General features: G+C 46.0%; 1 protein-coding gene across 1 annotated transcript; it reads left to right on the top strand.

Annotated features, from left to right (window-relative positions):
- The first annotated feature begins 7,544 nt into the window (after nucleotides 1-7,544).
- On the top strand, nucleotides 7,545-12,083 carry PROCR (protein C receptor). Its single transcript, XM_059133643.1, has 4 exons — nucleotides 7,545-7,864; nucleotides 10,212-10,454; nucleotides 10,870-11,148; nucleotides 11,397-12,083. The coding sequence occupies exons 1-4, from the start codon at nucleotides 7,786-7,788 to the stop codon at nucleotides 11,510-11,512; spliced, it is 717 nt and encodes a 238-aa protein (XP_058989626.1). The 5' UTR covers nucleotides 7,545-7,785; the 3' UTR covers nucleotides 11,513-12,083.
- The last annotated feature ends 447 nt before the right edge of the window (nucleotides 12,084-12,530 follow it).

Raw genomic sequence — 12,530 nt, 5'->3', positions numbered from 1 at the left:
TAGGTCACACTCCATACTTCCTCTGTTCTGGGTCCTGGAAGGTAGGAGTGGGATGAGAAGAGAGCACAAGATTTAGAGTCTGGGAGAGAAGACAAGAGAAAGGAGGTGACAATGGAGCTACAACCGGACACAAATTCTATTGGTTTTGTAAGAAGAGGGAGAGGTCATTTCTAACATCTGGGAAGGCTTTTCAGAAGGAGGTGGTGCCACTGCAGGGCTTTATAAGGAGTGGGGAGAATTTGGAGACATCTGGAGAAAAAGAACCAAAGAATAAAATATACATAAAAAGGAAAATACCTCATAAAGAAATTTCATCTCAGTAATGCAAGGTTAGTTTGATAATATAAACTTAAAACATTTGTCATGTTAACAGGTTAAAGATGGAAACTTGTATGATCATGTCATTAGATTATGGTAAAGGATTTGAAAAACTCAAAACAGTTATGATAAAAACTCAGTAAACTAGAAATAAAAGGAATCCTATTTAATACAATAAAGGGTATCTATTAAAAATACAGCAAGCATCATGTTTAATGGTAAAAAGGTGAAAACTTTCCATTTTAAACCAGGAAAATTTTAAGAATACTTAAAAAAATTATTTCTATTCATATTGCATTAGAGGTTGTAGCCAGAACAATAAGTTAAGAAAAGGAAACTATAGGGGCACCTGGGTGCCTCAGTTGGTTAAACATCTGACTCTTGATTTCGGCTCGGGTCATGATTTCAGGGTTGCGAGACTGAGCCCCACATCAGGCACTGTGCTGGGCATGGAGCCTGCTTAGGATTCCCTCTCTCCCTCTCCCCCTCCCCCCCAAATAAAGAAACTATAAAAATTAGAAAAAAAGAAATAAAAGTCACTATGTATTAGTGATATATGCATATAACTATGCATATATGAAATTCAAAAGAATCTGTAATTATTGAAATAAATAAAAGAGTTTACTAAGGTTTCTAGATACAGAATCAATGCAACAAAATAATCATATTCTTATACTAGCAATAAGCCGCTAGAACATGGCATTTCTTTTACATACTATTTTCGGTAACATTTTAAGATATGAAAGGCCCAGGGACACCTGGGTGGCTCAGTCGGTTAAGAGTCTGCCTTCAGCTCAGGTCATGATCCCAGGGTCCAGGGATGGAGTCCCACATCAAGCTCCTTGCTCAGCAGGGAGTGTGCTTTTCCCCCTGCTTGTGCTCTTTCTCTTTCTCTGACATAAGAAATAAGTAAAATATCTTAAAAAATATATGAAAGGCCCAGGGGGGAAAATCTGTCAAAGGATGGGGAAGATGTCTAGAGATAAACTTATAAAACTCTGAAAGGCACCAAAGAAGATATAAATAAACGAAGAGATATACGCTATCATGCATTGAATGATTTAATATCCTGAAGATGTCAATTCTCCCCCAAACCATTAACACATCTAATGGGATACCAACCAAATCCTAACAACCTGGTAAAGTGATTCTAAAAGTTATGTATAGAAGTTCAACATACAAACACAGCCAAGATACTCTTGAGGGACAGAGTAGGAAGACTTGATTTCCAAGATATGAAGGTGTATTATTATAAAACCATACCAATTAGGATAACACAGCCTTGGTGCAGGGAGAGAAAAATAGGCTATTGAAACAGAATAAACACATTTACTGTCAGGCATATCACTGCAGATCAGTGAGGAAGGGCAGAATTCTAATAAACGGTGTTGGGGAAACTGGATACCCGCATAAAGGAAACTAATCTTGACCCGCACTTCACACCATACACCTAAAGGTAAAAGGCTAAACTGTAAAGCTTTGGAAGATAAATTGGAAACATCTTCATGACCCCAGGATAGGGAAGGATTTCTGAAGGCACAAAAAGCATGAACTAATGGAAAAGATTTATAAAGTTGACCATCTTAAAATTAGGAACTTCTGTTTATCTAAAAAGAAGATAAGGAAAGTGAAAAGATAATATTTGTGTGTTCTGTGTTCAGGAAATCAGGAGGAGCAGATTTGGCTGAGACCAGAGTACATGGAAAGATAAGGCTGGGTAGATAGGCAGGAGCTGAGCCAGGAACATACCAGGCTTCCACTGAGGAGGCGAGAGCGGGAATCGCTCTGACGTGACGGGCTTCTTTTCATCTTCCCTAAATTGGGGTGGGTTAGTGACTACATGGGGAAAGTTCTGAGGAAGATTCATATCTTCCTTGCCTCCCCTTCAGGATCATACTTAAAGTCAACGGTCATTCTTCCTGCTGCAGGGTCACTTCCGTTTGCTGCCCCCAACCCAAAGCCAAGGCCCTTTCTTATCTCTCCCACCTACTGAATTCACACTCTGTCCTGGCACTTTGTATAAAAGTAACCTCATTTATCCTTATGGGACGGTCTAATAGTTACAAAAGTATGTTTCAGGTGAACAGGTCAGATCACTGTTCTCTGCCTCCGTTCCCTCATCTATGAGATGTGAATAATGGCTGTTTCTTTATACGTTTCATAGGGCACTAGTGAGAATAAAACACATGTATTCTGCTTGCTTAATACAGTGCCCAGTACATGCGTAAGTTCTCCATGCGTGGTTACTAGTCCTCGTCGTAAGCAGGAGGTGATCTCTGAAGGGACCACACTCCGTTGTTATCTGAGTTGGGTCTGGTTGGTCAAACCGTTAGCTACTCTCCAGTAGCTAAGAGGGGAGGGAGAGCCCTGGTCTTCTGAAGTCCAGCTGGGCACATCGCCAGTCCCTGGCTCAGCTCAGCCTCTCCTCGCCCACTGGGGCTGCACCGGCACTGGCCCCTGCTCGGCTTCCTGTCTCCCTTATCTTCTCCTGGCATGTGCTCTCTAGAGTGGGAAATGCTACCACTGGCTTCCTTCACTTCCCCCTGCTCAACAGGACCTTCATTCTTTAGATCTCAGTCAAATTGCAGCTGGCCCTATGCCCACTCTGCTCTGTGATCTTCTATCCCTCGTCCACCCAGGCCCCATGTAGCACAGGCTCCAGCTCCAATCACAACCTGTCTTTTCTCTTTCCCGTCCCAGCCCTGAGTTTAGAAGGGGATGTGAGGATGCCCCTCAAGCTGTCCCCACTCGCCACCTTCCCCACCCCAATACTCTCTTCATACTCCCTGTACCCAAACCCATACCCCTTGGTTTTTGAGTTCAAATCTCTGCTCTGTACTTTCATGGTGTGTGACCTTGGGCAAGTTACTTAGCCTCTCTGGGCTTGAGTTCTCTCATCAGCAACATGGAGACATTGAGCCTGGTGCTATCCTCCCCAGAGAACACGAGAAAGGCCTAGGACACAGTATGAATTGGGGGCACATTTTATATTATATATAACATAAATATTCAGGAGTGTTGGAAGTATGTGTTCAAAAATGTATTGCTGGAGAGTGATCCCCTAAAACTTTTGAGACACTATGTGGTGGCTAAATTCACAAACTTTGGCATCAGAGAAACATGGGTTCAAATTATAGTTTTTGCTGTGTGATCTTAGGTAAGTCACTTACCCTTTCAGAGCCTCAGTTTATTAGGAAAATGGTGATGTTAATGAAACCACCTCGAAAGACTGGCATATGGATAAAATGAGATTATTTGTGTATAGAGCTTACCACTGCTCCTGGCCCACTATAAATGTTAGCTATAATAATAATCGTTATCTCTGCTATTTGATTTTTGGGGCACTGGTGTGTGAGGAGGACGCTTGGGAAGTAGCCATTGCTGTTGTCATCTCTGTCTATGACAGATCTAAGCTTGGTGGGAAAGGCCCATCTGTGATTAGCTCTGCGGATGCAGGTGTAGATCACTTTAACCCCAGGGATACAGGTCCTACCTGCACAGATCAGGCTGACAGCACCCAATTCTAAACTGGTCCAATCATATACTTTATTACCCTCCATCCCAAGGCGGCTTTCAGATCCTCAAGGGAGGAAAAAAAGGCAAAGCAAAAATATGCACAAACTCACTAGAAATCAGATGAAGCACAGAGAAACCAAAATGTAGTGCCATTTTATACCCATCTGACAATGCCAAGGGTTGGCAGGGATTTGGAGTGAGGGAAATCTCGTGCGCTGTTGGGAATGTAAATTGGCCCAAACATTTTGCAAAACATTTTGGCAATTTTTAGTAAAGCTGAAGATGAATATACCTATGACTCAGCAATTCTACTCCCATGTTTGCACCTACAAAAACTCTCCCACGTATGCATAAGAAAACACATACAAGAAAGTCATACCAACACTTTGCATAAGCGAAAAAAAATTCTGGTGGGGGGGAAGACTTTTAACAGAAGAATGAATAAATAAATTGTGGTATATTCATAAAATGGTATTATAAAGCTGGGGAAATTAATGGACCTACATATAATAATACGGATCAATCTTATTAATACATTAGGTGAAAAAAGTAAGTTGCAGAGGAATACACGCACTTCAGTATTATTTATACAAAGCTCAGAATACGCAAACCATCATAACATATTGCTTACGGATATATGCACATACAGTAGAGAATCCAGAAATGAGGAAACAAGAAATAGTAAATTCTTTTTGTTTTTTTTTTTTTTAAGATTTAACTTATTGGGCGCCTGGGTGGCTCAGTGGGTTAAGCCTCTACCTTTGGCTCAGGTCATGATCTCAGGGTCCTGGGATCGAGTCCCGCATTGGGCTCTCTGCTCAGCGGGGAGCCTGCTTCCTCCTCCCTCTCTGCCTGCCTCTCTGCCTACTTGTGATCTCTCTCTGTCAAATAAATAAATAAAATCTTTAAAAAAAAAGATTTAACTTATTTATTTGAGAGAGAGAGCATGAGTAGGGGGCAGGGGGAGAAGCAGACTCCCCAGGATCATGACCTGAGCCAAAGGCAGACACTTAACCAACTGAGCCATCCAGGAGCCCAGAGAAATGGTGAATTCTGATTAGTGGTTACTTTGGTGACAGGGCAGGGGGGTGAAAGTCACGGTCAGGGAGTTTAAGGGTCTTCAATTATATTGGTAATATTTTATTTCTTCCCCTGGGTAGTGAGGACAAGCAGGTTTGTAATAAAATTCTTCAGCCATGAAAAAAATTCTTCAAATATGGAATATTTCATAATCATTTTTTATAAAAGCCAAAAGAGTGTAACTGGCAGTGATTTAAGACTGTCCATTCTTCCTGAGTACCAGTCCAGGAAACCAAGGTCCCCATTTGCCTCCTGACTAGACCATTTTGGCAAGCTGGAAAAATACTTGATTCTTTCTTTCTTTTTTTTTAAAGATTATTTATTTATTTATTTGACAGAGATCACAAGTAGGCAGAGGCAGGCAGAGAAAGAGGGGGAAGCAGGCTCCCTGCTGAGCAGAGAGCCCGATGCGGGGCTCGATCCCAGGACCCTGGGATAAGAACCAGAGCCGAAGGCAGAGGCTTTAATCCACTGAGCCACCCAGGTGCCCCAACACTTGGTTATTTCTAAGCTTATCTACAATGACTGAGGAGTAAGCACGGACACTCTTATATTCAGTTCAGAGAACGGGAGGCTGGTATGTGTTCAGGGTTTGCCCTGAAACCATTAGGACATCAACTCTCCCTCCAAGGAACAGTATATAAAATAAGGAAGTTAAAACCCCCATTTCAACCCTTTATCTAATCCTGTTTCCCAGAGCTAATCTCTCCTGACATCCCGCACCTGGTATTCTTCCTACAGATATAGGTGTATTACTCAGACAGAAGTAACACTCTAAACTAAAACTAGATGGAATTATCCTGTACGTATCATTCCACACTCCCCTTTCTCACTTATCAATGTCTCATGTCAGTACGTCAGCTCACGTGATCTGCCACCTTCTTCCCCCATAGTTTATTACTTAAACTTTTATTGTTAATTCCACACAAGATATATCATCTCATGTTAGGGGCGAACTTTTCTTTCTTTCTTTTTTTTTTAAATTTAAGATTATTTATTTATTTGACAGAGATCACATGAAGTCAGAGAGGCAGGCAGAGAGAGAGGGAAAGCAGGTTCCCCGCTGAGCAGAGAGCCTGATGCGGGGCTCCATCCCAGGACATCAAGATCACCACCGAGCCGAAGGCAGAGGCTCAACCCACTGAGCCACCCAGGCACCCCAGGGGTGAACTTTTCAAACAATATAGATAGAGTGATAAAACCCTTCACAAAATAGACGGAAAAGGCCTTCACAAGACTGCCGCCCCGACACACACACACACACACACACACACATTCACACACGCATGCGCCCACACAGGTGCCCACACACATTCATATGCACACACACACGTGCTTACACACATACACACACCATACACATATACATACACATCCGTATACTTTTAACCTTGGGCTCCTCCCTGATAATGAATCACTGGAGATAAATCACTGTTATATTTGATGCACATCCTTCCAGATTCCTTCCATAAAGAAATAGGTTGTTTAGTGGTAACGTGTGTGGCAGACACATACATGGTTCTAAACCTGATGTCCTGCAACTTACTCTTTGAGATTTATGCATATCTTCACTGTCTCAGTCAGCAATCACTGAGTCACTATCTCAATCACCTGTTAACTGATAGTGATTATGCATTGTAGTATTTATTATGTGCTCCCTTCCAAGCAAGGGAGCAAACAAGATGGACAACCTCTTGGGGCTCACATTCTGGTGGGACATTCAGACAAGAAACATGTAAATGAATAAGTAATATAATTTCAGGTAGTATTAAGTAATATGGAAATAGAGTGGAGATTAGGCAGGGGAGGGCTTTTGTTTTGTTTTGTTTTGTTTTTTAACTACTACATAGTATTCCATAGGTAATTCTATAGGATTACCATAGCTGGGTGGAGTGACTTCCAAATGTTTCCACTTGCTTCCAGAGTAAGAAATACATTTTAAACTGCCATTCAAAATCCATCACAGAAACATACATTCACAAAACTAGAACAGGCATGTGTACAACTGAACGACTATTTCATAAAATAATGCTTACTCTGACCCAGAAGGAGGCACTGAAAATTTTTATTCTGTTCCAGTTCATAAAAACAAACAAAAACAAAAACAAAACTGCTGCTAGTCATCATCTGCTAAACTGTTTCATCATCCAGGAGTAGACTGTGACCTGTTTGAAAAATACTGCTTTAAGTGACCCATCCCCTAATGAGATTTAGATTGTTCATAATTCTCTCCTTTTACAAAGAGCACTGCAGTGAGCTGTTTTGTACTCATTTTGTAACTACGTATTTCTGAGAGCAAGATCCTTGATTGTGTAATTACTATAATCCTGATAAAACATAGCCAGCATGCTGGAAAACTGAACTCTAATCCCAATCGGTTACCAGCACGACATACAAACTTCTGTTGGGCAAGTCCCTGCACCTCTTGGGGCCTCAGTTTCCCCATCAATAACCTGCTGATCGCTACACCCTAGAGGGTGCTCCAAGTTGAAAGCAGATGCCCCACCCCCTGACTCAGCGAGGGCAGAACTTCTCTCTGAATCTGACTCCCCCTTTTCCGCTCCCCGTTTGGAAGAGGCCCAGGGAAAAGGGAAAAGGCAGGTCTGGGCAGGAGAGCCGATGCAGGGCGGGGCAAGGGAAGGGCAAGAGGGAGGCCAGCCCCCTAGTAGGAAATGAGACAGGGGAGGAATAACTTTATAAGCCTGCCGCCTTCTTCCTCCTCCTATCCTCTGGCCACCTTCCAACCTCCTCCGTTCAGCCTCCTCCCCTTCCAGACACTCCTCACTTCTTTTCCCTCTAGGCTGCAGCCAGCCAGAGCCCCCTGCCTGCCAGAGCCAGGAGCCCAGGTGGGGTAAGAACCTCAGCCCCAGGATGTTGACAACATTGCTGCCACTGCTGCGTCTACTCCTCCTGCCTGGCTGGGCCTTTTGTAGCCAGGACGCCTCAGATGGTGAGTCAGGGGCACATCTCCTTCCTCGGGATGGTTCTGGAGACTCTCAGCTTGTCTGGGGCACATGGGGAAGACCAGCGGAGCGCTTCTCCCACAGTGCCTGTGCCTGCAGCCAGCCAGATCTCTCGATGGGGCAGGCTGGGTCCCGGGGACTGATTTGTGTCCCAAAGCCAAGGTGAGGAAGTACAGTTCGCCTGGGAAAGGGGGTGATGGAAGAGGCTGGAGGAACAGGACTGGAGAAACGGAAAGGGATGGGCAGAAAGGGTAAGGGGGTTGGCCCTGGGGAGAGGGGGTGAGTCTGGAGAGGGAGTGCTGAGAGTAATGTGGATAGGGGTGAGTCCACGGAAGATGGGAAGAGACTCGGAGGAGAGATGAGAGATGGAAGGAATGGGAAGCTACTGAAGAGACTGGGGTTGAGAGAAGCAAGGCAGATAGGAGACTGGAGAAGGTGGAAGATGGGTGGCAGGGGGCAGCGGGAAAGTCTGGGGAAAGGGAAGCTCTGGTCCATGGGTGAGCGTACAGGGGTCAGGCTGCCTTAAGTGGCTCTTTAAGCGGAGAAAGGAGTTATTGCTCTGTATTGTGACTGCACAGGGACCTCCTCTCCCCTTTCCTACAATCTCCAGAGCTATACCCCCCCCCCCAATCAACCCCTGTCTTAGAGAGGGAGCAAATCACCAGAATTCTACAAGCATTCACTACGGTTAATACACGCAGTGACGCATCAACCCCCGCGATATCTCTATGGCGAGCAATATGATTATTTCCATTTTACAGCAGAGAAGACTGGGCGCGGGGCAGTTAAGAACCTTATCTAGGGTTACCCACACAGACCTACTTATTCATACCTGCAGACACAGAGCACTTTTCATATGCAAATGTGGACCAGCCGCACACACCACACACCCACAGATTGACAACCCCAGACCCACCCCTCCTCATACATTCTCTGGACATCAACCCTGTGCCAGGTCCTTAATAGGTGTAGAAGGCAGATAACCAGGCACAATTCTATAGCCTAGTGGAGCCCAGTCTAGTCTGTATATTCAGAGACAGTTATGTATTTGAAAACAGTTATGTGAAATCTGGGATCATTGAAACGGACTCACTGTGTCTGGGAGAGTAGGTAAGTATTTATTTATAGATTTTACTTATTTATTTGAGAGAGAGAGAGAGAGAGAGAGCACAAGCAGGGAAGGGACAGAGGGAGAGGGAGAAGCAGATGGGAGCCTGATGTGGGGCTCAATCCCAGGACTATGAGATCATGACAAAAAAGAACGCTTAAGCATCTAAGCCACCAGGCGTCCCTGTGTCTGGGAGGGTAAAGAGGACAGGCATTAGGAAAACTTTTACAAGGAGATGGCAACAGAGCTGGGTCTTTAGGCACGAAAAGAAGTTTGCCTGGAGGCAGAGCAACCTGGACAGGCTATTCCTGTCAGCCAGAAGGCAGCAAGAGGAACTCCAAGTAGTTCACTGTATCTAAGCACAGGAAGAGGCCAGAGAAGCCAGCTGGGACCTGGTCTCCTGCAGCCTTGAATGCCGAGCGAAAGACTTTGGACTTCATTCTGTGGACAGACATCCCATGGGAAGACAGTACGGCTGAGTGGCTAACCGTGCCAGACTCACACTGCCTGCATTCAGATCTTGGTTCTGCTGTACCACTTAGCCCGCTTCCCTTATGCACTGAGGTTAATAATAGCAGCCACTGCATTGAGCTAATGGGAGGAAAGCACAAATAAGATAATAATGTGTGTAGGTACACTGTTTGGTTCATCATAAGTACTTAACAGCAATTATTACTATTATTGATAGGCGAATGTGTCACTGGAGCATTTTAAGTAGGAGAAGGGCATAATCTTACTTCTGGGTCAGATGGAGGTCAGATTGGAAGGAGTGAAACTGAACAACGAGGACAGGGGGATGAGGAAGGAAGTTACTACCCCCGTCCAGATGAGCACCTATGAGGCCTGAAGTAGGGCAGTGGCGGGGGAGGCTGAGAACTGGAGAAGGAATGGGATTTTATTGTAGGTCAGCCTGTGCTGACCAACCGGAAATGGAGGTAGTTAGGGGTGAGAGAGAAAGATCGGAGCGGCTCTTCCACTGACTGGATTACCCTGGAGCAAGTGGCTTCTGCTCTTCCCAGCCTCAGTTTCCTTATCTGTAAAATGGAGATAATAATCCCTGTCCTGCTCTCCGGACAGGATTGTGGGAGGAAGGGTGAAAGCACACTTTATAACTATAACTATAACTATGGGCGGCCAGGAAGGTGGGCGGCCGGCCTTTGGGTAGGGGGTTATTATCTCCAGCTTCACGCCGGCCCAAGAGCTGACGCGCTGACACCTACCCGCAGGCCTCCACATGCTCCAGATCTCCTACTTCCGTGACCCCTATCAAGTGTGGCACCGGGGCAACGCGTCGCTGGGGGGACTGACGACGCACGTGCTGGAAGGCCAGGACACCAACGTCACGATCACGCAGCTGCAGCCCTTGGAGGCGCCCGAGAGCTGGGTGCACACAGAGGAACACCTGAAGACCTACCTGAGAGAGTTCCAGATGATGGTGCAGCTGGTGCACCAGGAGCGGCGCTTGACCTGTGAGTGGCAGGTGCAGCCTGGGCGGGGCCGGCGAAGGTGGGCCTTCCGGCTGGGAGGCGTGGCCTGTGGGAGGGACTTGGTGGGGGCGGGCCTTGGAGAAAGGGGAGGGGCGTAAGGAAGAGGCGGGGTTCCTGGAGGGGTCTCTGTGATCTGGCTGCTCCGGAGGAGCCCAGGTGTCAGGGCACCTGCCTTTGCTGATTGCTGGGTGGGAGCTTGAGCCCGAAGAGGAGTCCTACTTGCGGACCCTAGGTCAGGCCCTCTTCTTGCTGGCATGACCTCGGGGTAGACCGTGTTGGGACGTCCTGTCCCTGATCCATCCTAAACCCCAAAAGTTCATGTTCCCCCCGGTGGCCATCCTCCCACACCTGACACCCTTTCCACACAGCTGTCTCACCCTGAATCCCTCATCCACAGTTCCTCTGACCTTTCGCTGCTTCCTGGGCTGTGAGCAGCCTCCTGAGGGCTCTCCAGCCCGCGTCTTCTTCGAAGTGACTATGAATGGGAGCTCCTTTGTGAGTTTCCAGCCAGAGACAGCCTTATGGGTGGCAGGGCCCCAGGCACCGTCCAAGGTGGTTACCTTCACTGTGCATCAGCTCAACCTTTACAATCGTACTCGGTACGAACTGCAAGAATATCTGCGGGACATCTGCGTGCGGTACATGCAGGAGTATGTCACTTGGAAAAACTCAAAAGGTAGGATGGGAAGGGGGTAGGGGCTGGGTATAGGGTGGGTTCCAGGCAAATGGGTGGACCTGAAGGATGGGTGCCTTGAGCAACAGGAGGCCCCGGGCTGGAGGTTTGGGACAGAGTATACACAACTTCCATCACTTGGTGAATTAGCCCCTTCCTTTGCGGGTGGGAATCCCTTCGGGTGTGACTCAGAGCATGGACGAGAATGTTAGAGGTAGGTTCCTCAGGCTAACTCTGTGCATGTTCTGCAGGGAGCCAAACAGGCCGCTCCTACACTTCGCTGGTCCTGGGCGTCCTGGTGGGCAGTTTCATCATTGCTGGTGTGGCCGTAGGCATCTTTCTGTGCACAGGTGGACGGCGGTGTTGATTACTCTCCAGCCCCCTCTGAGAAAGGGCTGGACTGACGGGGGCTGGCAAGGGAAGACCTCAGCTCATGACAAAACCAAACACAGTCCCCCATCTGGGACATTACATCCCAGAAGGTTTGGAGTGGCGGCTCCTTCTCTCTGATCTGCCCACCCAGAGTCTGGGGGAGGGGAAGGGAAGGGAGGAGGCTAGGTAGACAGAGTCTTTGGTTTGCTGAGCACCTAAGAGCTTGCATGCTTTGCTGAATTGGTCTGAGAAGCGAATGCTTATCTATCTTTGTGGAAAACAGTTGATGGAGTTGGGTGGGGCTGGGGGGATGTCTATGGCACATCCTTCAAGGACAGAATCGCCTGAGGCATTCAAAACACCTAACAAATACAAGAAGTCCATCCACAACCAAAATAAACAACATTCGGTGCTTCCAGGCACATCAGACTTGGGAAGGGACACTGGTATAATAGAGGTAGACAGAAATAACCATAGAAATGGTGAAAGTGTAAAATATAAGTAATATGGGAGCAAAGAGTTATTAATTACTTAATAATATTATTAATAAATTCCTTACTTATGTATATGGCATTATTTTTTTCTCCCTCTACTTTGCAAAACTTCTGGGAATGTAACCTTACCTTTTGCTTCTACTTTCTCATCTTCTGTACACTCCCAAACCACTGCAAACTGACTTCCTTATAAACTGCTCTAAGATCATCAATGACCTCTAATTGTAAATGCTTCATCCCACATGATATCCGTAACATTTTCCTTTGTGGACTAGAACCTTGACTTCTGAGATACCATCCTTCTAATTTTTAGAAACTGTTGTGGCCACTCATTCAATCCCTTTGCCTTTGTCATCTTACTCCATTTGCCTTGGAAATGTGGCTTCCTTAGAATTCCATTTTTTGGGCTCTTTTTGTTCCCATTTGAACTGTACCCTTTGTGGATGAGCTGCTATGGCTTCAAATGCCATGTATTTGCGGTGTTTTCCATGGAAGACACATTCCATGGAAAACACATTT

This window comes from Mustela lutreola, chromosome 9 (genome assembly GCF_030435805.1).
Source record: "Mustela lutreola isolate mMusLut2 chromosome 9, mMusLut2.pri, whole genome shotgun sequence".
NCBI lineage: Eukaryota > Metazoa > Chordata > Mammalia > Carnivora > Mustelidae > Mustela > Mustela lutreola.
The sequence above is the reverse complement of the archived record's forward strand: the minus strand, read 5'-3'. Positions and strand labels throughout refer to the sequence as shown.

Coding starts and splice junctions, on each gene's coding strand:
- PROCR (XM_059133643.1), top strand. CDS start 7,786: ATGTTGACAACATTGCTGCCACTGCTGCGTCTACTCCTCCTGCCTGGC. Junction 10,455..10,869: donor CCAGGAGCGGCGCTTGACCT/GTGAGTGGCAGG, acceptor CCTCATCCACAG/TTCCTCTGACCTTTCGCTGC. Junction 11,149..11,396: donor CACTTGGAAAAACTCAAAAG/GTAGGATGGGAA, acceptor CATGTTCTGCAG/GGAGCCAAACAGGCCGCTCC.